At 45.2% G+C, this 27,822-nt stretch overlaps 1 protein-coding gene across 3 annotated transcripts; it reads right to left on the bottom strand.

The window, feature by feature from the left end:
- Positions 1-377: 377 nt before the first annotated feature.
- On the bottom strand, positions 378-27,806 carry Cmc2 (C-X9-C motif containing 2). 3 transcript variants are annotated; one of them, XM_052166301.1, is made up of 4 exons: positions 27,788-27,806; positions 15,971-16,076; positions 5,056-5,127; positions 378-703 (listed from the first exon to the last, which is right to left on the bottom strand). In XM_052166301.1, exons 2-4 carry the CDS (start codon positions 16,049-16,051, stop codon positions 617-619), a joined length of 240 nt encoding a protein of 79 aa, XP_052022261.1. In that variant the 5' UTR covers positions 16,052-16,076; positions 27,788-27,806; the 3' UTR covers positions 378-616. The 3 variants fall into 3 exon arrangements, with proteins under 3 accessions (XP_052022261.1, XP_052022259.1, XP_052022260.1); XM_052166299.1 differs by having other exon boundaries at positions 27,711-27,805; XM_052166300.1 differs by lacking the exon at positions 27,788-27,806 and adding an exon at positions 27,575-27,704.
- Between the last annotated feature and the right edge of the window lie 16 nt (positions 27,807-27,822).

Below are 27,822 nucleotides of genomic sequence, written 5' to 3'. Positions count from 1 at the left end.
CATAAGACTTACACACTTCCACCAGTGGCCACTCTAGCTCTAGCTTACTTGATGCCTAATAGATAGACTGTATAAATGATTTTGGTACTTGCTGTACTATCTAAAGAATGGTGAGGAGCATGTACCTGTTCACTACAGGTCCGATTTTCCAAATATTTTCCACCCATAATTTGAAAGCTAACTAGAAATACCTGACCTTTCAGGAAATGTCTCTTTAAAACAATAAAGCCGGGAGCTTCGGTATGGTTCCCCAGAATACCCAAGTTAGCTTGTGTCTTCACAGTGTTAACTAACCTTCAACCACCCTGCTCTCAAACAGCACCTACAGGCACCGCTTTCGCTCTAGCCCCAAGAGGGTTAAAGAAAAGAGAGGACCACACTGTCCAAGGACTTTATTGCAGGAGGTGAGTCAGGATGAGGTGGACGCAGACTCAGGGCAGCAGCAGAGGAAACTTTCGCAGACACAGTGCATGGCACTAAAGTTCAGCACATACTGAGAACCCACATTCCAGTGGTTCTCTGTGGTTCAGTTCTTCACAGAGTACTTTTCATTCAAAGAGTACTAGAGGCCAAAAGGAAGGGATTTCAGGTCTCCCAGCCGAGGCATCCAGTGAGCCTATCTCCCAGCTTCCTCTGGAAGATCAGAAAGCCTCCTTCGCATTGCAGCGCCGTGCTCCCTGCTCCTGGTCCTCTTCTGTGAGTACTGGAAGGAGGGGAGGGGAGAGAAGAGACGACAGGTCACAGCAGCGCTGGATCAGCTAAGCCCTACAGTGTACTCACCGACACTCCCTGAACCTGAGAGCAGAGGCAGGGACCCCAAGGAACATGGGGCGCAAGCTTGTTCAACAGACTTGTCAACAGTGGCGTCGAGCTCCTTCCAAAGGAGTCAGGGGACATTTGGACAGATGCATCCTATCCTTGTCCCTAGTAGCTCCTCTGTCTAATCACCAGGGTCACTACCTTGAGAGCAGCCTGTTCAGCTGCTGGGCAGCTCTGCTTATTCGAAGTTGCCACAGTGAAGCGGTATTTTCTGGAAAATGCCCCTCCTGCCTTCTATTACTCTTGCTTTAAGCAACTTTAAAGTAACCTTCAGGTAACTGATGGCCAACGGAGACCCTCTTTCCCTCGATTCTACCCCAAATGTTACTAGTTTCTCCAACTGTTTAGAGGGCTTGGCCCCTTTCTTCTGACCCTGTAAATTGACTTGTCTTATAGGTCAATTTAATAGCAATATCTTTATTAAAAGTTCAGAACAAGAATTGAACAAATTACTCAAGCCATGGCTGACAGATGGGTGAGGGAGCCTGCTTCTGATGTGTTTCTCTAAACACTACGAAGAGTAAACAAAGCTCTTGGTCATAACCCTCCCCCTACTGCCCCCGTTGAAAGAGCACTTAGATTTTCTCAAATCTCAAACCAGAATGTCTTAATATACATGTGTTTATATATTATCAATAGGTAAATATGGACATATTTTCAAAATAAATTATTCTTCCCTGGGGAGAGGAAAAGACAGAAATTAAATTAAAATGTGACCATATATGAACAATGGAACATCTTTTAGGGGCCACAGACACAGAAAGAAAAAAACACAAAAATAGAAGATTTAGTAACAAACCACCAAGAACTTGACTGGAATCCCTCCCCAACTGCTAAGAACAACACATGTAGACTTTCAACCTTTGAGCTCCTCTGTTCATCTGAGGCAGGAACCTCAAACACAAAGAGTCACCCACATAACCACTAACAAGTTTCAGTCAATACAATCTCAAAGCAAAGATTTTGATTGAAGAACTGTATAAATCCCATTGAATGGCAGTTTTAAAAATTCACATTTATTGCTGGGTGTAGTGGCATACACCATTAATCCCAGCACTTGGAAGGCAGAAGCTTGTGGGCCACTGTGAGTTGGAGGCCAGCCTGGTCTACAGAATGAATTCTATGACAGCCAGAGCTACATGGTGAGATGCTGTGTCAAATACATACGTACATACTTTTATGTCTACGTGTTTATGTGTCATGTGTCTAAAGTGTACACATGTCATGGTTCATGTGTGACGATCAGGGGACAACTTTTAGGAGGTAATTCTCTCCTCCACCATGTGTGTCCCAGGGATGGCACTCAGGTGGTCCCCTTGGCCTCAAGCATCTCACCCCATGTTCTCAGCCCTTAAGTAACAGTTTTCAAACTGTTTTTCTTCATCAATAGGCTACTCCAGCCTGGGTTTGGTGGATCACATTGGTAATTCTGGCTGAGTGCAGAGGGCTGAGTTCTGGGACAACCTGGGCTACACAGCAAAATCCTGTCTCAGAAAAAAAAACCCAAACAAACAAAAGACAAAACAACAAACAAACAAAAACCAACAACAAGGAAAAGGTGAGGAAGGACAGGCACAGGGACCCTTCAAACAAATTTCTGAATGCAGGAGGCCAAGCTGTGGGCTGTAGGAGACCCTGTCTCAAAGACAAAACAGAGCAAAAGGACTGCCTGGGAGAAGGCAATATAAAGCACTACCCCAGAACACACACAGAGAGAGAGAGAGAGAGAGAGAGAGAGACAGAGACAGAGACAGAGACACAGAGAGACAGAGACAGAGACATGGGGGGGGAGAGGGAGAGGGAGAGGTATTCTAGGGAAAGGGATCTGACACTGGATGGTCCATGACAACCACAAGAGGAGGGGTCAAAGGTGACACGTGCATCAGGCATGAAAATCAATGAGCACACGGATTGTGTGCTGATGGAGTACGTGGAGATGGCCTTGAAGAAAAGGGGAAAGTGAGAGGGTAAAGCCACTGGCGAGACGTCATCTAACGGCACAGACTAAAAAGGACAGCTAAGCACACAGTGAACTGACAGGGAGGAAGGGCGTGCAGCGCAGTAACAGCGAAGGAGAAGGCGGCAGACAGCGGCATCATGCAGACCTTTAAAGTGGCGTGGAATATCCCATCACACTGGGCCTCAGACGGCTCAGGGCACGAGCCTGTGCACTCTTGCAGAGGACCCAATCTCAGTACCCAGCACCCATGTGAGGCCCAGCTCCAGCTCCAGGGAATCCGCCACCTACAGCATGTCTTTGCATGTGCACACACCCACACACATACACATAATTTCTTTAACAGTTCCCACCAACGGAGGGATGGTGGCAGAACAGCCTCTGGTGCCATTATTAAGAACGGAGAAGCCAGGAGGTGGTGGCGCATGCCTCTAATCCCAGCACTTGGGAGGCAGAGTCGGATGAATCTGACTTAAGAGGTCAGCTTGGTCTACAGAGCAAGTTCTGGGACAGCCAGGGCTACACAGAGAAACCCTGTTTGTTTGAAAACAAACCACCAAATAATCAAACCAAAACAAAAAAAGAACAGGAAATTTAAAAAAAAAGAGCAGAGCAGACTCGGGAGTAGAGAGATCACACGGAGCACGCATCGGCTGCAGAAATGAAGCAACACTAAACACGGGGAGGTGCACTGGCTAGTTTTCTGTCAGCTTGACACAAGCTAGAGTTATCAGAGAGAGGGGAGCATCAATTGAGAAAATCTCCGTAAGATCGGCTGCAGACCAGCCTGTAAATTTTTTCTTAATTAGTGATTAGTGGTGGAGGGCCCAGCCCATTATGGGTGATGCCATCCCTGGGCTGGTGGCCTTGGTTTCTATAAGGAAGCTGAGCGAGCCAGTAAGCAGCACTTCTCCACGGCAGAAGTCTTCTCTGTAGCAGACCCTGACTCCAACTTCAATTCAGTTCCTGCCTGACTTCTTTCAGTGATGAACTGTGATGTGGAAGTGTAAGCCTGATTAACCCTTTCCTCCCCATGCTGCTCTAGTCATGGTGACTCATCACAGCAATAGGAACGCTAACTAAGACCGAAGGAAAGAGGAAATCTTATACACAAGACATTTCTGTGACAGCCAGCTGACGGGCCACTAACAACATTCAGGACCAGCTGGGAAGAAGAGCTCACGTGAGGTTTTAGTCATCGAAACAATGGTAAAATTACTGAACTACACTGGGACAATAAATCTAAGCATAAGCAAAAATCTATAGAATTGAACACGTGTGAACAAAACTGTAGGTGTCAGAATAGCACAGGACTTGTTTTCTACAAGCACATTACACAGCACCAGTGGCCACACAAACCAGCCCCTGAACATGAAGGAAAAACATTTTTCAAGAACCATCTTTAAATCCTAACACACACATTTGTTATAACAAAGATGATCACCCTAGATACAACCCCTGGATATAGAGCACATGCCTTTAACCCAATACTCAGCAAGCTGAGACAGGAGAATTGGGAGTTTAAAAATCAGACTGGGCTATTTAAGAATGGACCATAACCCTGTATAGAGTTATTCAAATAATAACTGAAACTAATGGGGGGTGGGGGTGGAGAGGCGGTTCAAACACACGCACATCTAATTAAAACTGGAAAATGAATCTTTTAGTCCATATATAATATTAATATATAGAAGCACCTATACATGTAATCATTACTTACTTTAAAAGGTTCTGGATATAAAGTAACTGATGTATTAAACAGAGATGGAAGTAACTTGTTTTCAAAAGCTTAAAGCAGATCTGCTTGGTTAGTACCTGGAAAGAGGCAACGCCTGGTGCTTAGCTCTTGGCCCCCGTCCGGGTCCACGGTGCAGCCTGCACCAGTGTCACATGATCACACAAGATCCCTGTTGCTGTTCACAGCACAAAGACTCTAAGCGTCTCACTAAAGAAGGATCGAGCCTAAGCTAGCCCCCTCACTTTACCTATGGAAACTGAGGCTCAAAGACTCTCGGTCACCTACAAAACAGTTCATCAAGGTCACAAAGCACCGCCTTGATGCCAGAGGCTACATTTCTTGAATATTTTCTTGTACATGGAAGAAAGGGGACGACTCTCTAAAGATGCTCCCACAGCAAGCTCAGTCCTCTTGGTTTGAAAGAGAATGCCATATGTGTAAAGTTGATTTGCTGTTAGACCAAAAGTATAGGAAATCTAACAACAACAACAACGGAATATCCAGAAATGCTCTACAGCCTAACTCTGGACACCAGTCTTACCTCGTTCTTCAAGCACTTCCTCATTTCCCGATCAAGGTCATTGCAATGGCCAAAAAACTTCAGAATGTTGTGCTACAGGGAAGAGAAGGGAGAAGCAGTTCAGCTTTCAATCTGCCAACATCTCTGGAACACGGACTGTAAAAGGACACTGCTGTGGAGATGTCACCTACTATGTCGCTCTGTGAGTAATTAGATTAAACAAGATTCCTAAGGAGGCCTACCCCATCCTTAACAAATGTTTGCAGGACAGAATCCACACAAATCTGAATGAGATGACTTGATGGGTCATCTTGTGATCCATGTAAGGTCAAAGACCCAAGCCACCCCTGCAGTGCCCATGTCAAAGCCAGGCAGCCAGGGGAGGAGGAGACAGAAAACTCATCAGCCCACCCAGCCCACGAGCTCCACAGTCAGTGAGAGACTTTGTCTCAAGAGTGCAGGGATTGAAAAAGATACCAAATACTGACCCCTGGCCTCCACACTCTCGTACATACACACACACACACACACACACACACACACACACACACACACACGCACACACATTTTTTCTTAGTTTAAAAACACAAAATAGCCTCCTAACCCATTAAAACCTTCCATAGTGAAAGAGTAGAAAAGTTTAATCACAGGGTGGAGAGATGATTCAGCAGCTAAGAGCACTGCTACTCTTCCAGGACCCAAATTCAGTCAGTTCTTAGCACCCCCACATAACAACCTGTAACTCCATCTCCAGAGGAATCTGTTGAGAGCTCTTGGTGCTGCTTCTAGGAATTTAGCATTTGTCACTGGGCTCAGACAAGGATGTAGGCTCAGATAAGAATATTAGAAACAGCGACTCTGGGGCTCTGTTTACTCCTTTGCTGAATTACGACCTTGTGTACCTCTTTGCTTACCCCTTTACTTGATTACCAACTTGTGTGATCTCTTTGTTTCCTGCTTGATTACTTTGTCTTTGATCTAAGAACTGACCATGGTTTGGGGATGTACCTAGGATGATATGAAAGCAGACTGGGGAAAAAAAATAAAGCGGGCTGGAGAGATGGCTCAGCGGCTAAGAGCACTGACTGCCCTTCCAGAGGTCCTGAGTTCAATTCTCAGCAACCACACGGTGGCTCACAACCATCTGTAATGCCCTCCTCTGGGGTGTCTGAAGACAGCTACAGTGTACTCAAATACATTTAAAACAAACAAACAAACAAACAAAGAAATAAAATGAAGCAACTTCAGCCTCAGTACAGGCTGGAGTCATGTTATAATTTTGTTTAATTGTTTTTCTTTTTCAATCCTCCCTCCCTCCCTTGAGACCCTGTTGACTGACTGAGCTGGCTTGGTCAGGAATCCAATGCCTCTGACCTCCAAAGGTACCCATACACACATGCTCTGACAGAAAAACACATACAAATACTTTAAAAAGAAATAAAGTTTAATCAACTAAAATCACTCATTCCCTTAAGTACCACGCCCTGTGCATCCCTCCTAGAAGGATGTGGCTGAAACGCAGGCCCAGTGACACGAGTGAAGACTAACTTTGTCTTCACTAGGAAAACAGTGGTCCATAAAAGCTATTTACAGGTTGAAGAGATGACTCTGTGGTTAAGAGTACTTGCTGCTCTGTAGGAGGCCAAATCCAATTCCCAGCACCTACACTGGGCCCAAGTCCAGTTCCAGAGTACCCATGTTTTCTTCTGGCCTGTGGGCACCTGCACTCATGCATGTGTGTATGCACACACCTCCCTATGTGTGCATGTGTAATTTAAAATACATTTGAAAAAGTTATTTAATAATACACTTGCTGCCAAAGCCACTGCTTCACATGCCTCTATCCCAAATGTCATCAAAACACATCAGAAATATAGAATATCATTTGATGGCTTATATAAATAAGCCACTAGTGTGTAAGAAAATCCTGTATTGGGGCTGAGCGACAGCTCAGTGGTTGCGAGCGCCACTGTTCTTATAGAGGACCTGAGTTCTGTTCCCAGCACCCACATGGCAGTTAACAATGAGCTGTAACTCCAGGTTCAGGGTACCTGACAACCTTGTCTGGCCTCCACGGGCACTGCATGCATATGGTACACGCATGTACACACAGGCAAAACATCCATACACATAAAATAAAGATAAACTTCGAAAAAATGTAAAGAAAAATGTTTCTCAAGTTCAAAGTCTGCTTCATTGGAAAAGCAAAACAAAATCTCATCTATGTTTCCAACCCTGCTGCCAAAACTATGGATGATGCTTGGCCAATGCAGAGGTAGGCACTAAGGACCCAGCTTTAGTAAAGTTAGGCAAGCCTGCATGTCACAAGGTTAAGGTGGGCCAGACAGCACAGCGATCTGCTGTAACTGCTGAACTGTGGCCTAATAAGCAGGTTTCTCCTTCTCTTCCTAATTATGGTTTTCACAGGAACCAGACAACACATAGTTAGTAAGCTACACCTTGTGATATTTCTCTTTTCTCCTTCAGGGCCACTGGAGAAGCACTTCTTAGGTCCATAATGAATAAACAGTCTGAGTTGTTCCAATAAATACTTCAAATAGCCCATGATTTCCTCTTTGTCACCTACTGGCCTTTTCAGAACAAGCACTTCCTGTGTTTTCCCTAAATGATTTCTGTGACAGCAAATAAACAAGAACAAGGCATGTTCACCCTTTCTAAAAAAAAATAGAAGACAGCACTTAAGAAAGCACAGCACAGTACTCAGTGCCTACAGCTCCTGGCCCCCAAGCATGCATCCATGTATATGTACATACATACATATGTACATACATACGTACATACATACATATTGACCCTAATATGTGCACGTGTATAGAGATCAGAGGTTGATGCTGGTGTTTTTGTCCATCTCTCTCCACTTTACTTTCTCAGTCAGGGTCTCCTGAACCTGGAGATGTCCCATTGGGCCACCCTAGCAAGCTGGCTAGCACCAGGGCTCCTCCCCGGGCCAGGTACCCACGCTGCTGTGCCCGCTCATACATGCATGCTTGTGTAGACCACAGCCCTCATACATGCAGTTAGCACTTACCAACTGAGTGGACGCTGCTGTGCCCGCTCTTACACGGTGCTTGCGTAGAACGCAGCCCTCAGACACACAGTTGAAACTTACCAACTGAGCGGCACTCCAGCTGCTTCTCATACACATGTGCTCTTTTTAAAACCTAAGATAAAAACTAACGTCTGTCCTATCACCTCCACACCAGCTAAGCCCACCTGAGAGTGACACTTTATGGAGCCCAAATACCCAAGGGGAACTGGAGAAAGCACCGTGGACTGAGTTCCCTAGCACCTGCGAGTACTAGGCACGTATTATGAGTTGGTATCTGAACACCTTTTACACTGGGGTGTCAGCAGTGAACAAAGTGACCTTGGCCCTGCTTTCACTGCAGTAGAGGACAAAATGCACTATTTCCATATAACAGTACTGTAGTCCACGGACATGCTGTGGGGCCCAAGAATCTGTCACTGGGAGACGCTCATGATCCATCCTGATTAAAATCAGTAGTGGTAAAACAAAAGAAATAGGCATGAATGTGGGAAAGGGATCAGCCAGGAGGGATGGGCAGATCAGGGAGGAGGGAAGACAGAGAGATGGAGGAGATGAGAAGAGGGACTGGTGAGGAGGGAAGAGGGATGACGGAAGGATGGAGGAGATGAGGAGGGATGATGGAGGGATTGGTGAGGAGGGAGAAGGGAGGAGGGATGATGGAGGGATGGAGGAGATGAGGAGGGGTGACGGAGGGATTGGTGAGGAGGGAGAAGGGAGGAGGGATGACGGAGGGATGAAGGAGATGAGAGGATGTAGAGAGTAAGCAGAAAGCTCTGCACACATGCATGAAACTGTCAACAAACTTAATAACAGACATAGAACTCTGATAGAAATTTAAATACGGGAAAACTCTTTTTCAGTATAACTCCAAGTACTTATCAGTTCTGCCCACTCTCACCCTCCCACAAGAGTGACAGCAGACAGCTCCAGAGGCTGGAGAGAAGTGGGGCAGAAGAAATTAAAGTCTAGTGTCTGTCTGACAGGCAGCTGTCACTAAGACAGAAGGGGGGGTGGTTTCAGGAGAGCTAAGTCTGTCTGGACAACTTGAGCCTGTTTGTGGAACAGCTAAGCCCATGGAGCTGATATAAAGCAGAGATAAACAGAGTTCAGGAAAAAAGTCTGAGCCAGAGATTTCAGTCGCTGACATGACAAGAGAATCTCTCATGGTATAGCCAAGAACCGGGCTTAGGGTAGAGGTTAGGCAGCCAAGCAGACCGAGGGAGAGCAGTCACCCCCAGGTGACAGAGTCAAGGTTATTGAGTGGGGCAAGTGCTGGAGGAGACACCCCGAGTTCAACATGCACTTGGTATAACCTCGGCGGCAGCGACCTCGCTGGCTACAGAAAACAGAGAGGAGAGAGCAAACACTCCTTCAAGTCTGCTCTGAGGCCTGGGATTACTGCAATTATGTTTGTGTTCTCAGGATGGGGAAGATGTAAGTCTTTTAAAATGTTAATAGGAAGACACCTCCAGCCCCCAAAAAGGGGGAAAGAGAGATAAGAGAGCGCTCTGTAAAGCCTCCTCTCAGCAACTTTCTCTCTGGTGGCAAAGGAGCGGGAGCTCCTGTTCCCTTGATGCTTCCCTGGGTTGTTCATACTGTCTACAATGACATGTATTATTTAAATATTGCCTTTATAAACCAGAGAAAACCACATTAAGGACTTCCAGGGCCCTCACAGAGACAGCTGCTCTCCATTCTGTATTTTAAGTGCAGATGATTGGAGTCTTGCTGACAAATGTAGGCAAGACAAGCCAGTCCATCAGACGCAGCCTGCGGATGCTGCCGATGCAGAGACAACGAGGGGTTGCCAAACTGTGTTGCAGCACAGCCAACTGGAGATGAGGAAGACCAGAGAACACTGCTGTTCCCGCATGGAAAGGGACAGCCAGAGTGACACAGCCTTGGAACAGAGAGATCAAAACTGCTACACAAACTGGGGGCAGCAGCTAGATGACTCAGTCTACCATCCTATCAATTAACTACCGGGGCAGTGTGTGGTGCACACCCAGAGTCCTCTGCAGGCGCTGGAAACGGCAGGAAGTTGCAGCTTTAGTTGCAGCACTTTCTACGGAAGTACACCTAGGCATGCTTCTGACTTGAAGCTCAGTGCTACTGTGAGCAGGAGGGGTGCAGGGCCCCAGTGATGCTGCTTCAGTCTCTCACCACTCACCTCTGGGGCCACAGAACACATGGAAGGCGCTTCTCAACCGGCTGACCCACACCACGGCAAGAGCCGCGCTCTACCAACAGCAATGCCACCCTTGGCCCATGTCCACCTGACTTCACTTTGGTCATCCTTCCCTCTGGTGTGGCTAGATGACTCATCTGGAATAAAGTTATAACCATGTGGTTTTACTCATGACACACTTCTGAGGCCACGGATTAAAGGTATGGGCCACCACGCCCAGCTAAAGGTGTAACCTGGGCCGGCCCTGAGCTCCTGGTCATCTTGCCTCTGCCTCTTGAGCATGTCTTACCTGAGGGAGGCCTGAGCTACCACTAGCTTCTCTACACAGCACACCGACAGACACCCAGGGCCCAGATTGAACCGGCCTGGGCCACAAAACCTGTATTAGTAGATCATAGCCCCAGGATGCATGAGTCCACACTGCTAGCACTAAATAAATAAGACAGGTCTATAACCCAGACTGTAAACATTAAGTAACTACATAGATACTGCACCTAGACTAGTGACTCATGGCCAGTCTTCCACATATGCAGGCTACACACACGGTTTTTTACTATGTGTGTGGCATATTTTCTTTTGACATTTAACCCCTGACCCGCCAGACTATATTCATAGGTCTAGTATAAGGATCTGATTTTAACTTTTCCAAGTGACTATGCAATTGTTCTAGTGTCAGCCATTAAAACTCCATTTGAAATCCTTAGGAAAGAACTGGTCTTCCAACAACCCAACGCATGGCTAGAACACGTGAGAAAACCACAGATGGTAAAGGTCTGCAGCATTTGAGAAGAGGCAGAGCAAGGCAAACCCCGTGTTTACCTTCCTTCTACAGCACCTGACAGGGGGCTGAGTAGTACAGCTCTGGGGGAAAGGTAGCTTTGTCAGCTAAGGGTACCACACAGGACCACCACACCTATGGGCTGACGTGTCTCAGGGCTGCAGTAACTACAAGAACTGTAGAAGCCGAGGCTGAAAAGCAGCTAAGAGTCCACGAGGTTCTTAGAAGCCACAACAGACACCTCACTCAACACTCGAGCAGCAGAGAACCTAGGATCAAGATTAATTAAGAAGCTCCAGACAGCCCTTGAAACTCAACAACATGCCTATCCAGCAGAGAATTTCAATCAGTAAATTAACTTGCCTATGGGTGTGTGTGTGTGTGTGTGTGTGTGTGTGTGTGTGTGTCTGTCTGTCTGTCTGTCTGTCTGTCCAAAACCCAAATGGTCAGCACCAAATGAAAAACACTTAGTAAGATTTTTTTTTCAAGTGACAGGCTAGTTCTAAAACATCTGAGGAATTTCAAAGGTTTTAGAATAGCCAAAACCATGGTTGTGCTGGGCATAGCAGTGCATGCCTCTAATCCTAGCATTTAGGAGGCAGAGGAGGCCAGATCTGTGAGTTCAAGGCCAGCCAGGGCTACAGTGTGAGACCTATCTCCAAAAAGAAAGGACACAGTTGGAGTGTGGGTTTGAGCCAATTCAAGGCAACAGTATCCATGGCTGTGTGGTCCTAGGACAGACACACGGCTGAGGAGAAAGCGGACAGACACACGGCTGAGGAGACAGCGCAGTGTAGTAATATAAAGTGCTTGCCTCAGAAGCCGGACAAACTGAGTTTGGTGCTGTAAAACCTTACACGGAGCTGAGTCTGTAACCCCAACACTAACAGGGCAAATTAGGAGGCAGAGACAAAATGGACCAGAGCTCTCTCACCCAGCACAATGGCAGAAATCAGAGGTCCTGCCTCAAAACAAGGTGGGAGGAACAAACCAAATCCTTCAAGTAGTCATCTACCTCTACACACCACACACACACACACACCCTGGCATTCGTACCTACATACACACACATATACATACATATACACACATACATACATGAAATCCTCTTTTGAGAAGTTGAAGAGGTTGGGGTTTTTGCGTATTTATTGTGAGAAGAATCCCACGTAGCTCAGGCAGGCCTTGAACTTATTATGTTCCTAAGGATCACTGAGCATATGATCCTCCTGCCTCCACTTCCTCTAAATCAGTGGGTCTCAACCCCTCTGGGGGTAGAATATCAGATACCCTGCATATCAAATACTTACATTACAATTCATAACAGTAGCAAAGTTACAGTTATGAATAGCAACAAAAATAATTTTATAGTTGGGGGGTCACCACAGCATGGGTAAGTGTAGGAAGATTGAAGGCCCTTGCTCTAAATGCTCGGTTATAGACAGGCAGTACTGGGTACTGAACTCGAGCACTCTGGCAATTAAGCTCCAATATATAACCTCAATCCTTAAAAAGCTGGAAAAGAGAAACAATTTTTAAAAAGAGAGACATTAGCCAGACGGTGGTGGTGCACATCTTTAACCCCAGCACATGGGAGGCAGAGGCAGGCGGATTTCTGAGTTTGAGGCCAGCCTGGTCTACAGAGTGAGTTCCAGAACAGCCAGGGCTACCCAGAGAAAACCTGTCTTGAAAAACCAAAAAAAAAAGAGACATTAGATTTAAGAATGAGCGGGCAGGCTGCCGAGCCAGGAACACACTTACTTACTCTCGTAGAGTCAGGTGATTTCTGAAGATAAACTGGAGGATGGAGAGGCAAGAGAGTCTCTTCAACCAATGGTGCTAGGACAATTAAGTACCTATCAGTAAAACAATGGACTTCAAAAATCACACCTCATACCACACATGAAACTTAACTTCATCCACCAGAGACCTACATATAAAAGCAAAACCATATGATTCTAGTTTAAACACACACACATACACACACACACACACACACACACACAGAGAGAGAGAGAGACAGAAAAATATTCTCTTTGTGACCACAGGAAACAAGCGAAGATCCTTAGGACAGTTAAAAAAATTAAAAAAAGACAAACCATAAAAGAAAAAGATAAACATGACCTTAACAAATTGCAAGTTTCTCTTTGAAATATATCTTTAAAAAATAGAGGGCTGGAGAGATGGCTCAATGGTTAAGAACACTGACTGCTCTTCTGAAGGTCCTGAGTTCAAATCCCAGCAACTACATGGTAGCTCACAACCATCCATAATGAGATCTGACGCCCTCTTCTGGTGTGTCTAAAAACAGCTGCAATGTACTTACATATAATAATGAATAAATTTAAAAAAAGAAAGAAATAGAGGGCTGGAGAGACGGCTCAGTGGTTAGGAGCACTGGCTACTCCTCCAGAGGGTCTGGGTACAACTCCCAGCACCCCAGTTCCAGGGCTTCTGACGCTGTCACAAAGACATACAAGCACACAAAACAGCAATGCACAAAAAAATAAAAATAAATTTTATAATGTTTAAGAAGGAATGGAGGGAAGGGAAGAGAGAAAGAGAGAGAGAGAGAGAGAGAGAGAGAGAGAGAGAGAGAGAGAGAGAGAGAGAGAGAGAGAGAGAAGACAGGTATGGTCGGTAGTACAAGTCTTCAATCCAGCACTAGGGAGGTAGAGGCAGGAGATTCTGTGAGTTCACGGCCAGCCAGGGCTACAAGGTAAGACCCGGTCCAAAAGAAAAGACTGACAATACTATAGAACTATAGAATAAAAGAAAATAGCACACTTATCAGACTTATATTCCATATCACTTAAAAAAAATTCAGGCAACTCAAATTTTTCAACATAAGGAAAAGATTGTGTAAGTGGCCAAGGTGCACATGAAAAAAATTAAAATTATTACCCATCAGAAAAACACATTCTTAAAATCAAAAGGAGACATTACTACATCCTCACAGCCATTAAAGCTGAGATTCAAACCTTTATAGCAAGTGCTGGTGACACCATTACACAGCACACAATGGAAAAGTGCCTGGCGGTTTCTTACAGACACCACACAATCTGGTTGTTCCATTCCAATGCACTCATCCAAGACAAATAAAAAGATGTTCTCATGACTGCTTGTAAACAAATATTCATAGCAGCTTTATTCAACACAGCGCAACTCCAAGAGAGCCAATGTCTACCAGGATGGAAACAGGCTGTAGAAATTCACACAGTGCACCACACTCAGAAATAGGAGCCACTGAGCTACGGGCACGGCAGAGGGATGCAGAGAGGACATTTACAGCTCCAGGGCCGGGTGAGAGGGAGGAGCACTGCACTCTCCGCAGGGACACCCATGAGAGGGACATCATGCACTGACTGTGACGTGGAGGCATGCGTACTGGTCAAACTCACTCAACTGTACACTTAGAACTATAAATGTATTGTTTGTGTATGTATTGATATTAATTTTTAAAGTTTACCTTTTGGTTCTAGAATTTGAGATATTACCCTTACTGTATGAAATCTTTTAGAAATGAAAAACAGAACCAAATGCTTAAAATGATTGAAATTTGTAATAGTATGAGACTGAATGTTAATATGCAAATAACATGTAACACAGAATAACTTAGAAATTACATTTGTGTATGCTGTGTGCACACCATGCGGATCTCAAAACACAGCTTTCCGCACCTGGTTCTCCCCTGTGGGTTCTGGGGTCAAATGCAGGGCTTCAGGCTTGGCAGCAGGCGCTGCTACCTACTGAGCCACCCTGCCAGCTCCACAAAGAATATTTGAAAACAAAGACTGAAACTCCTGACCATTAATTCATTAAGGTAGAGAGTGCATATGAAAAGGCAGTACCCCAGGCTTAATGCTCAGTGGCAAAATGGAGCTGTTTCTCTCTGAAGTCTCTCGCTCTTTTCTGCCCTTGTCTGTGTTTACTATACACAGCATGGAAACGTCCTGTACTAAGTCAACACAGTCGGATCCCTTTTCAAACAAGACTTGACATTTTTCGTTTTAAAACCCTGAAGCTGTATTCCACTTATATCACCTGATTTGTTTTCCAGTTAGGTCCAGTGTGTGCAAGAGTGCCTAATTCTTTGTCTTTTTCAAGACACACCAGGGATCCACCTGCCTCTGCCTCCCTAGTGCTGGGATGAGAGGTGTGCCACCAAGATCCTGCGTAAGAGCACATATTCTTAATCCATATATATGTGCATGTGTGAGCACATGCACATGCACACTCACACACACAGATACTGTGTAAACTGTCTGCCCAAAGTGTGTTGTCATCAACAGCATCCTGTGACCCAGTGAATGTGTCTGCCAAGGCTGCAGACATTCCTTAGTATCATTCTTTGATCTTAATCTTAGTCCTCCAATAGAGTGGCAGTCACTGTTACTAAGTGTGATGTATCTACAGTTTACAGTATCATAGGGTAAACAGAAGCACAAAGTTAAAGAAAATCACTAATGCTTCATAAAACTGTAACAACGATGTATTCAACATCCACAAAGACATTAACTTGATCTGCAACATTTTCTACTTTCCATTCCACCAAGACTTAAGTAAACCCTTCAAATCTGGCCATCCGAAAGCTGCAGCTACTTAACACACGCTTCCGTAAAGGTGACTGCCAAGGGACAACCTGGAATGACGCCATGTGGCCACCGTCCCAGCATCCTTCACTAAGACATATGAGGACATGCCCTGCAGCTTCTGCGCAGGACCACACAGATTCTACCTCACCAGTCATAAAGAACACGGAACCACACACGTCCAGCCTCACGCAGCTCACACATGCTGCTCATGCCCTGCCACTGTCCCTTTGCACTAACAGAGAACATGTCTCATTAGTGTTGTACCTAAGTGTAACTTCCGCCTTACAGTCACTCTTCAGGATTCTTACATTTTTGTGACATTCCTTAAGCAAGTTAATCAAGACGTTGCATTCTTCAGTGTGCAAGTGTGGAGACAGGTCAGGATGCATCTTAGGAGGACGAGTAGGTGCAGACCTGTGGACACAAGAGTGCATTGAGTATGTGAGGACACACTTGTAATTTCAAGAGACAGCAATGGCCTTTATCAGAAGAAAGTGCTAGTGTGAACCAGCCGTGATGGAAACAGCTGGCGCGTTACCTGGATTTAGAGAGGAAAAGCAGTCAGGCTGACAGGAGCTCTTGCCTGTGTCAACAGCTGGACTTTAAGGACTTTAATTATAAGAAAAAAATTTGGCTTATTACTTCTTTTAAATTGTATATTCCTCTAAGTGAGGTATAAGGGCCATAATCAGTCTCACATTAATGTGAATGAATGCAGACCGCTTTCTTATCTGGCTCAGACACTTAGCTAATGAAGAAACAAGCAATAAGCAGTTTTCAAATTTAACAGATCTGTGCACAAAAGTAATTACTGTACTAAAAACAGAAATCCAAGCTCCCAGGATTAGTTTAATGGGTCAACTACAAAATAGAAAATTAGGGACCAAGGTTATTAAAGTGTCTGTTATAGTATTATTCTGCTATTTTTTTGCCTCATTTTCTAATTCAGAAACATAACCAAAAGAACCACGTCTTGTTTAATTCTTAAAAGCTCCTAAATGAGAAGATATAACTACCTCAGATCTATTAAGAAAGCTATCATTGCCAGGTAGATTTTAATCCCAACACTTGTGAGACAGTGGCAAGTGGATCTATGAATTTGCAACTAGCCTGATCTGCAAAGCAAATTCCAGGAAAGCCAGGGCTACATAGAGAAATCCTGACTTTCTCAAACAAGCAAACAAACAAACAAACAAAAAGAAAGCTGAGGGGTGGGGAGGGAGGGGGTGCTGAGAGATACCTCAGTCCTTCCAGAACTGGAGTTGCCCAGAACCCACATCAGGCAGCTCCAGCCCCGTAACTACAGCTCCAAGGGACCCAACACCCTCTTCTGTCCTCCAAGGGCACCTGCACACGCGCGCACACACACCACACCCTAAATACTCTTGTATTTCCTTTCCTTTCCTTTTTTGAGACAGGATTTCTCTGTGTAACCAGCCCTGACTGTTCTGGACTTGATTTGTAGACCAGGCTGTCCTCTAACTTCCAGAGACTACTTGCCTCTGCCTTCCAAGTGCTGACATTAAAGGTGTGTGCCACCACTCTCGGGCTAAATAGTCTTTCCAAAGTAAAAGACAATACAAGTATTGGAGGGGCTGCAAAGACACTGGGAGACTGGACACCCCGTGTACCGCTGGTTCGGCCACTGTGAGAGTTATGTAGTCATTCCAACTACACCACAGGGGCCCATGCCTGCAACCTCAGCACTCAGGAGGCAGGGGCAGGAGAAAGCCATTTCCTGCTGCAACAGGGATAAGGTTGGGATACAATGCTGAAGAAAATATTCTTAAAACCAAACCAAACCCCACAGTGACGATGGCATTGACTGAAAAGCTTTGTCCACATGCAGGAGCTGCTAGCCTGAGGACATGGGAGCTGTGGAAGAGACAGTTCCTTTTCCAAGACACAGACACAGACACACACACACACACACAAGTGGTCACTGTACATCATCCACCTGTTTGTTTGTTTTTATATGAGTATACTGTAGCTGTCTTCAGACACACCAGAAGAGGGCATCAGATCCCATTACAGATGGTTGTGAGCCACCATGTAGTTGCTGGGATTTGAACTCAGGACCTCTGGAAGAGCAGTCCTTCCTCTTAACCGCTGAGCCATCTCTCTAGCCCCCATTCACCTGTTCAATACCGTGCCTGGAAATGGGTAAGATGGCCCATTCTACGTTAAGTGTATTTCACTACAACGAAGGGCGGGAAAGAAAAAAAGCAAGACATTTTATTGGGCAAAGACTTCTTAGATGAATCAAAGGATTATCCATGAAACAAAATTTTGATTATCTCATCAAAATTAAAATCTTTTGCACTTTGGAGAACACAGTTAAGAAAACTAAAAGTCCCCGGCTGGCAAGATGGTTTGGCAGACAAAAGCACGTGCTGCCAAGCCTGATGACCTGAGTTTCGATCCCCTGGCCCCACACAGTGAGAGAACTCACTCTCAGAAGCCACACAAGCACCACAACACACACGTGCCCACACACACATACACACACTGTAGGGAGCAGAGGAAGCCCTGAGTGAGTTAAGTCCCAGGTAAAAGTGTTTTACTGACATTGTCACAGCCACATCAAGGACTCCAGACCCTCACACCCACGGAGAAAATGGCAATGCCTTCCCCTCTGGTCTCTGTGTGTGTCTGTCTGTATTGCTAGTGTGCGAAGAAATATTCACCACAGCTTTCTCCTCTACCCACCTCTCCTACACAGACTGCGCCTACAGAGATAAGCTAAACCTGTCTCCTGGATCCAGCTGTCTACCATAAACCCTGTCTCCTTATCTGCATACAATAACCCATTGTCTTCTTGATTCAGCTGTAGGCAATAACCCCACTTCCTGTTCAATTCTGCACAATAACCAAGCTGAATAGGGGAGATGCTGTTTCTCCAGCGAAGGACCCAGACCACCTGACCCAGCTTTCCTGGCTTTGTGTCTGTTTTGTCTTCCTTACCTCCTCTCCCCAGTCAGGTCTGTCCCTGGAGCTGTCCTAGTTGTGGCAACTTACAAAAATAAGGAAATGTAATTTTAAAACATTAAATCTTGATTTTATCCAATGGGATGGTATGCTGGTTTGTATAGGCTTGGTTCAAGGAGTGGCACTACTAGGAGGTGTGGCCTTGATGGAATAGGTGTATCACTGTGGGCGTGGACTATAAGACCCTCATCCTAGCTGCCTGGAAGTCAGTCTTTTGCTAGCAGTCTTCAGATGAAGATGTAGAACTCTCAACTCTTCCACACCACGCCTGCCTGGATGCTGCCATGTTCCCACCTTGATAATAATGGACTGAACCTCTGAACCTGTAAGACAGTCCCAATTAAATGTCCTTATAACAGTTGCCTTGGTCATGGTGTCTGCTCACAGCAGTGAAACTCTAAGACAGGTGGTGATGGTGGGACAGTGGCATCAGCTACAGCACACTTACAGTGCAACAGTGGCATCAGCTACAGTACACTTACAGTGCAACAGTGCCATCAGCTACAGCACACTTACAGTGCAACAGTGGCATCAGCTACAGCACACTTACAGTGCGACAGTGCCATCAGCTACAGCACACTTACAGTATGACAGTGGCATCAGCTACAGCACACTTAAAGTGCAATAGTGCCATCAGCTACAGCACACTTACAGTGCAACAGTGCCATCAACTACAGCACACTTACAGTGCAACAGTGCCATCAGCTACAGTATACTTATAGTGCAACAGTGGCATCAGATACAGCACACTTACAGTGCAACAGTGGCATCAGCTACAGGACACTTACAGTGCAACAGTGGCATCAGCTACAGCACACTTACAGTGCAACAGTGCTATCAGCTACAGCACACTTACAGTGCACAGTGGCATCAGCTACAGCACACTTACAGTGCAACAGTGGCATCAGCTACAGGACACTTACAGTGCAACAGTGCCATCAGCTACAGCACACTTACTGTGCAACAGTGCCATCAGCTACAGCACACTTATAATGCAACAGTGCCATCAGCTACAGCACACTTACAGTACAACAGTGGCATCAGCTACAGCACACTTACAGTGCAACAGTGGCATCAGCTACAGCACACTTACAGTGCGACAGTGGCATCAGCTACAGCACACTTACAGTGTGCAACAGTGCCATCAGCTACAGCACACTTACAGTGCAACAGTGGCATCAGCTACAGCACACTTACAGTACGACAGTGGCATCAGCTACAGCACACTTACAGTGCAACAGTGGCATCAGCTACAGCACACTTACAGTACGACAGTGGCATCAGCTACAGCACACTTACAGTGCAACAGTGGCATCAGCTACAGCACACTTACAGTGCAACAGTGCCATCAGCTACAGCACACTTATAGTACAACAGTGGCACCAGCTACAGCACACTTACAGTACAACAGTGGCATCAGCTACAGTACACTTACAGTACAACAGTGGCATCAGCTACAGCACACTTACAGTGCAACAGTGGCATCAGCTACAGCACACTTAAAATATGACAGTGGCATCAGCTACAGCACACTTACAGTGCAACAGTGGCATCAGCTACAGCACACTTACAGTGCAACAGTGGCATCAGCTACAGTATATTTACAGTGCAACAGTGGCATCAGCTACAGCACACTTACAGTGCGACAGTGGCATCAGCTATAGCACACTTAAAATGACAGTGGCATCAGCTACAGTACAGTGTGACAGTGGCATCAGCTACAGCACACTTACAGTGCGACAGTGGCATCAGCTATAGAACACTTACAGCTCTAGTTTCAGGACTCTGACAGCTCTGCACAAGTTGAGGAAACAGGGAAAGGGCGTGTAATTTCTGATCAGTTTCACTATGAACCTAAAACTACTCTAGAAACTACAATCTATTAAAACAAAGAAACCACAAAGAGATTTATAGACTGTTATCTAAGAATATAAAAAGGCCTACAATTCAGTAAAATGCCAATTTGTAAGATCCATTAGAGGGGCAAAAGACCTGAAGAAATACTTCTACAATATAAGAAGAGTTAAGTTAAGGAAGCCCTTAAAAAGATACTCAACACAAGAGCTCATGCTCTTCCAGAGGACCTGGGTTCAGTTTCCAGCATCCACAGAAGATGGCTCCCAGCCACCTGGGAAGTCCAGATCTAGAAGATCTGATGTCTTCACTGGACTACACAGGCCCTACATTCAGACATACACACAACACACAAATATGCACATTTACATAAAAGTAAAAACTGTAAGTCTATTTTATAATGCAGTACTGGTTACCTCAAATATTGCCAAATGCTGTAGTGAAAGTGAAAACAGAGAGGCTTGTGGACGCTCACCATTCACGTATACACTCCAGCACACTGAGTCACAGCAGAGTCTGCAGCACTCAACTGTGGTATAGAGAGGCTCGGAAAAGCTTGTGGAAGGCAGAGGTAAGGATACCACTGGTTTAGTAAACATCGTATTTTCCAAGAAAACGCCAAGTTTTGACTCCCCACTTTCTGGGTTTTGTGATGTGTTTCTCCACAGCACACAGAGCATCCTGTGTCAGCCTGTCAGCACTCACAAATTCCCCACTATGGCCGTCCTCAACTTCTAGCATCTGCATGACCCGGCTAGTGGCAAGTGCTTCTGCCAGTTTCCTGGTTGTGAACTTTTTTGGTGCCTTAGGCATGATAACGTCTTCCTCCACTTCAACTGCTTCCCTTCCTTCTTCCTGCAGTTACATCAACTCTTCATCCTGACAAGCTCATGAATCTCTTCCTCATAAATGTCCAATTCCAGCCATTTCCCTAAAGCTAATGTCTTGTTACTGACTATATCAACAGCATCTTCGCTGAAGCCTTTGAGTGCACTCACATACATCCTCAGGACGCTCTTCCAGAGGCAGTTCACGCACTGCTGGGTGACTTCTCCCCATGCAGTAGCAATACTCTGGATGGCACAGTGGAGAGTGATGCCTTTCCAAAACCCTCGGAGGCTTCCTCAGCCTGGGCAAAGGCCTGGTATGAACTGTGTGCTTCAAATGTAGCTATGGCGCCCTGGTCCATTGGTGGGAAAAGTATGATGGTGTTCAGTAACAGGCATGACACTGTCACCTCAGGATGCACTTTAACCATGCGCCATCAATGTCTGGAGCATTGTGAACGGGGTGCTGCTTTACCTGTCATATCTCTTAGCTTGTAGAATGAAACAGTTCAGAAACCAGCTCTCCAACACAGCTGATGTCATCTGCTTTCTAGTTATGGCAATAGAAAACCAAACTGTTTGCTGGCGCACATTCCTGAATGCTCTAGAATTCTCTAAACAGTAGGTCCGAAAGGCTTTAATTTGAATGCCACATTTCCTCCCAATGCAGAGTCACATGGTCTCTGAATCCCAGCATTCTCTCGCACTCTGGATGAGCATTCACTGCAATACGCTTCTAGAACAAGCTGGTTTCATCAACATGAAATATCCCTTCTGCTAAGAATTTCCAATCCACAATTACCCTTTGCAGTGCTTCCTCCAAAGCTTCCGCAGTCACTATCAGCAGCTATTGCCCCACCACTGAATGTCACAGTATGAAAACTCTGACACTTTTCGAAGCACGGCAGTCACCCCATGGCCTGGCATAAACATCTGTGTATATGTGTGCTCCGTATGCTCCCTGAGCATGTTGGAAAGGCTCAGCCTAGCTCCTCAGCAGGCTGAGAGACAGGCGCCTCTACACAGCTCTTTTGTCTACCCTCCAAGTTGCTTTTCTATATCATTGATTGGTCTGGCTCTCTTAGTGACAAAAGCCGACTTAACAATGAACATTGGTGATTTTACAACTCCACTGATCCCCTCATCCTCCAAGATGGTTGAGACTGTGGACTGGGAAACTCCTGGCTCCCATGAGATGACCACCACTGGCTGGCCACCTTTGTGCTGGGAGATAATTTTTGAGTTTCATCTCTAGAGTAATCGCCTTCCTCCTTTTCTTCACATCAGAAGCAGGGTACACGGAAGGACATTTTGTAGATATGATGGGATACAAAACCACAATATCTAAAAGGATACTGTGAAGTTTTTCCTTGCGACCTTGAGGCTGACTGGGAGCTACGGCCAGGCTGCGACCTACCACCAAGACGCCACACCTTCCGCCAGGGAGAGGACCAAAGGGAACATCAACAGCAGGCAGGTCTCTGCTGCGCTGTTTCTGCAGCACTCTAAAGTGAACCACCTTTGCATCAGAAGCCAGACACTACCACCCAGGGTTAGGGGGAGGAGAGATGATCTCCTGCACCACCTGCAGCAGTATGCCGATACCTAGATAAAGAAAGCAGCAGCATACCTGGCCATCCACCCAAGAAAGAAAAGCCTAACCTCCCACTGAGACCTACAGGAACGTATGCAGAAGCATTTTTTCCTTTATTCTCGCAGTGTTTTTGAAGTAGGGTCTTACCAGGCAGCTCTGGCTGCTCTGAAACTCACAAGGTAGACCAGACTGGCCTTGATCTGAGAGATCTGCAGGCCTCAGCCTCCAGAGACTGGGGTTAAAGGCGTGTACCTCCACACCAGGCTGGGAGCATTATTCTTCAGAGTTAGGCCCGGGAATGTAAAGCCACCCAGTGTCACTAACCAGGTAAACACAAACAAATGCGGCCTAACTATATAATAGCTACTCACTAGCTTCATGCTGGAATCCTCATGAAAAGCCCTATTCTGGAGGAGTAGACACCAGACACATATTGAAACAGTTTTTACAAAAGGTCACACTCCTGTTCACAGAAACAGAAACCAAACCACCAGTTGATTAGGAATAAAGGTGAAAATAGGGTTAATTCGTAAATGGACATGCACAGGCTTCTTAAAGTGATGAAAATGTTCTAGGGTTTTTTTTTTGTTGTTGTTGTTGTTAGTTTTTTGTTTTTTGTTTTTGTTTTTCGAGACAGGGTTTCTCTGTGTAGCCCTGGCTGTCCTGGAACTCACTCTGTAGACCAGGCTGGCCTCGAACTCAGAAATCCGCCTGTCTCTGCCTCCCAGAGTGCTGGGATTACAGGTGTGCACCACCACTGCCCGGCTGATGAAAATGTTCTAAAACTAGGTCCTGGTAATGGCTGCACAATCCTACAAATGCACTAACATCACTAAACTCACTACAGTAGGCAAATTTGGTATGTACTTTATGCTTCAAATTTTTTTAATTTAAAAAATCCAAGAAACACATATTTATTTTTGAAATTCACAAACTGCCCACTTCAATTCCAACAAATACCAAAGAAACCTAAATAAATAATTCCCAAGGACTAAAGCAAAGCCACTACCTTAAGTTGCAGCTTTAACCACTACCTTCAGAAACTACCAAACCTACACCATAGCTAGAGACCACAAATCAGCTTCTTCCTCCCAGCTCAGTGTCTGAAATGGAAAATGGAAACACAGCCAAGGCACTGACTACAAATTATTATTATTATTATTATTATTATTATATTGTTATTATTGTTGTTGTTGTTGTTGTTGTTGTTATTTATGTATTAGTGCTCTGTTTTCATGCACTCCAGAAGAAGGAATCAGATTCGATTACAGATGGTTGTGAGCCACCATGTGGGTTATAGGAATTGAACTCAAGACCCCTGGAAGAGTAGTCAATGCTTTTTTTTTTCTTTAAATAATGTATTTATGAGTATAGAGGAGCTGTCTTAATACACACTAGAAGAGGGCATTAGATCTCATTATGGATGGTTGTGAGCCACCATGTGGTCACTGAGAATTGAATTCAGGACCTCTGGAACCGCAATCAGTTCTCTTAACCACTGAGCCGTCTCTCCAATCCTACAGGTTCTTTCAATGACACAAATTACACACCTCAGAAGCCAAGATTACGGAGGTAAGCGCCAACATCTGCCGTATGCAATAATGGAACAGAACGTAGACTGTAGTTAAGTTTGTTTTCATCTCACTTGTATTTTCCGAAAATACAGATCTGCCACCTAGAAAATGGCTTGACTATTTCACTTCAAAAACATACTTGTCAAAATATTTTTGTACATTTTGATCAAGCAGCCCTCAAATTTGTTCCTTTATAGGTCAAACACAAACTTAAGATGTTCTGAGCAATTTAATTAGCAACACAGACATATGGTCTCCAACTTCTGATGGCCCACCTTACAATTTCTCAATTTCATTATCATAGAAAGATGAGATGTTGTTCAAATCGTAAACTTTTCATAAACTAGCAAAGTTTATGCTATAGCATAAACTATAGCAGAGGCATGCTTTCTCTTGGTGCTGAGCAGTGGTACCCAGGCTGGGCTCACACTACGGGTATACCAGATGGGCTATCATTCATTGAAGCATTGTATTTTTTTTTTTTTTTTTTTTTTTTTTTTTTTTTGGTTTTTCAAGACAGGGTTTCTCTGTATAGCCCTGGCTGTCCTGGAACTCACTCTGTAAACCAGGTTGGCCTCAAACTCAGAAATCCCCCTGCCTCTGCCTCCCAAGTGCAGGGATTACAGGTGTGCGCCACCAACGCCCCGCAGCATTGTGTTTTCTGTTTCCACATTTTTTTCCATGTCTGGAAAAATGCATATCTATGTATCATACTATATGCAACATGTTATTTAAAAACAGGGTTTGTGTTAGAAGATTCTGCTCTACCTTAAAACATTCTGGCATGGTGACATAAACCAGGGAAAGCTATGGTTATCAGTCCATTAGGTATACCAAAATCATTGGCTTTTCAGAGCAGAGGGTCAAACCAAGGGCCGTGTGTCATGCCAACCAAACACCAGCCATGGCAATGTTTCACCTTGCCCTTTAAATGAAGGTCTGAACTCACAGTGCATATATCCGTCCATAATCTGACCACAAGTTAGTAAGTATCTGTACTTGAGAAGGCATTTGGCTACTAATCTATATATGTGTATCATAAACAAACATAAGCACACATAATTACATGTATTTTCTTCCCATTGTGACAAAAGCATACTTAAAATATGTATATTACTACAGGGCTAGCCAGAAAAAAGAAAAAGCGTTTTCATTTTATTTTTAACTGAGAAATAAAAATGGGCTCTTCTCGTTGCTTATTCTAGATGGCTGTTTCAAAGAATAAAATGTTAATTTTGTTTTCTTCCACTCAAGGCAAGAAGAACAATATTTAACCTAAGCCCTTATTCAACAAAGTCCTTGCTTTAGCACCAGCAGACACATTTTTAAATAGAGAGACACTAGTATGAGGAAATGCGGGCTGATAACAGAGGGTATTATACTAGGTGACATCCTCATATTTTAATGCCACCTGTGTTTCTTTTAGAAAGATTTTCTACTATTGCTGCTCAAGAAAGAAACTTACAGTAGAGTTGCCGTTTCTAATAGTTTAAAATAAGCAAGGAGCTGGGGAGATATTTGGCGGGTAAAGCTCTTGCTGTGCCTTGGGTGTCTGTAACCCTTAATGAGGAGACAGGGACAGACAGACCCCAAGAAGGTGCTCATGGCCAGCCGACCTAGCCAAAACAGCAAGCTAGCACAGTTAACAAGAAACCTGGTCTCAAATCTGTAAGGCAGACAGAGATAGGGAATGAGGTTTGACTGGACAGAGGTCAGCCCCCAAACACAAAACAGACAGTTTGAGGTTACAAAACAGACATATACAAACACACCACACACTAACTCACGCCACCAAGTGCATGACGACTCAAATTCAGTCTTCAAAATGTACATGGTGGAAGAAGAAAACTAAGTCCAGCGAGAACCTTCTGACTGACAGACAGACAGACAATCAGGCGCGCGCACACACACAAATCACATCTCAACTATCAACCTTAGCAAGATAACAGTCAACATTGCTTACTACCTTTGAATTCCACTAAACTGCTTCTCAAAAGAATAGGTCTCCTCTGCATCATTCTGGAACAATCTCTTACTAGTACCAGGTGGGCAGGCAAGCAGTCTGCTAAGACTAGGGGAATTTTAGAGAAAAAAAAAAAATTAGTTGCCCAGCAGTGGTGGCACACGCCTTTAGTCCCAGCACTTGGAAGACAGAGGCAGGTGGATTTCTGGGTTTGAGGCCAGTCTGGTCTACAGAGTGAGTTCCAGGACAGCCAGGGCTACACAGAAACCCTGTTGGGGGGGAGGGGAGAAAGAAAAGAAAAGAAAAGAGAAGAGAAGAGAAGAGAAGAGAAGAGAAGAGAAGAGAAGAGAAGAGAAGAAATCAGTCTGCACACAGGTGATAGAACAGAAGCCTGTGAGGAAGAAGTCTAGAAAGTGCAAATATTTAGTGCCCAATAAATATCTGCTGAAAGCTGACATTTAACACTGAAAATGAAAAGGCTTATTTTCAGTTCGATCAGCCAAATACCAAGGCTTGAATGTACAAGACAGAAAGGGTGTCAAGAGAATACCTTTGCCAGTGCAAAGTCACATACATTTAAAGTGGGTTTTGTCACTGACACAGGGTCTCATGTATTCCAGCCTGGCTTAAAATTCCCTATGTAGCTGAGGGTGACCTTGAACTCCTGATTCCTGCCTACACCTCCTCCCCTGAGCTGGGACTGATTTTGGGATTTTGGGATTTTGCTTGATCTCGCTAAGTTTTAACAGAGGCTTCTAATATTGCAATTCTACATACATCTAGTGTGAAAACACTCACAGTCGTCCTCGAAGCCTATATAACGGACCCTAAACATTACTTTCCTTGCCAAGTGTACCGTGGAGTTGGGGGAGGATCTTTACAGATACCCACATCACCAGCCAGTTAAGTGACTTTTCAGTAAAGGAACTTTGACAGCAGCTCCCTAGATACGTAGCCATCCAGAACAGTTAGCTCACTGCGCCCACAGTGTCACGCTTCTCCAAAGTTTGGCGGCAGGGCACGCGCACTCGACGAGTCGCACACCCAAGGTCGCAATGCCAGCGAGCGGCAGGCAGATCTCAGCAGTGTGACAGCTCACACCCGCCGCTCACCAAGCGAGTGTTCCGAAGAAGAGTCCAAGGGTAGGGACATGGGTGCAGCTAGCGCGGCGTGGGAAGCAGAAGATCCGCGTCCTCCCGCCGCAGATCCCCGACGCCCGGAGGCTGAAGGACGACACCCGACACTCACCGCCACTCAGCCCCCACGGGAAGCACTGAAAGAGAAGTCACGGACACTGAGCCTGCAGCTCCCTCAGGAGTACGCACCTGCCCCGACGCTCCGCGCATGCGCCGCCCCGCCT

The sequence above is a fragment of the Apodemus sylvaticus genome, chromosome 21 (genome assembly GCF_947179515.1).
Source record: "Apodemus sylvaticus chromosome 21, mApoSyl1.1, whole genome shotgun sequence".
In the NCBI taxonomy this organism is placed as follows: domain Eukaryota; kingdom Metazoa; phylum Chordata; class Mammalia; order Rodentia; family Muridae; genus Apodemus; species Apodemus sylvaticus.
The sequence above is the reverse complement of the archived record's forward strand: the minus strand, read 5'-3'. Positions and strand labels throughout refer to the sequence as shown.

Bases quoted from the DNA above. Each gene is read 5' to 3' on its own strand.
- Cmc2 (XM_052166301.1), bottom strand. From the start codon at position 16,051: ATGCATCCTGACCTGTCTCCACACTTGCACACTGAAGAATGCAACGTC. The intron at 5,128-15,970 runs GTAAGAATCCTG...TCTTCCCTGTAG, and splicing joins TTAAGGAATGTCACAAAAAT to CACAACATTCTGAAGTTTTT. The intron at 704-5,055 runs GTAAGACTGGTG...CCCTCCTTCCAG, and splicing joins GGAAGTGCTTGAAGAACGAG to TACTCACAGAAGAGGACCAG.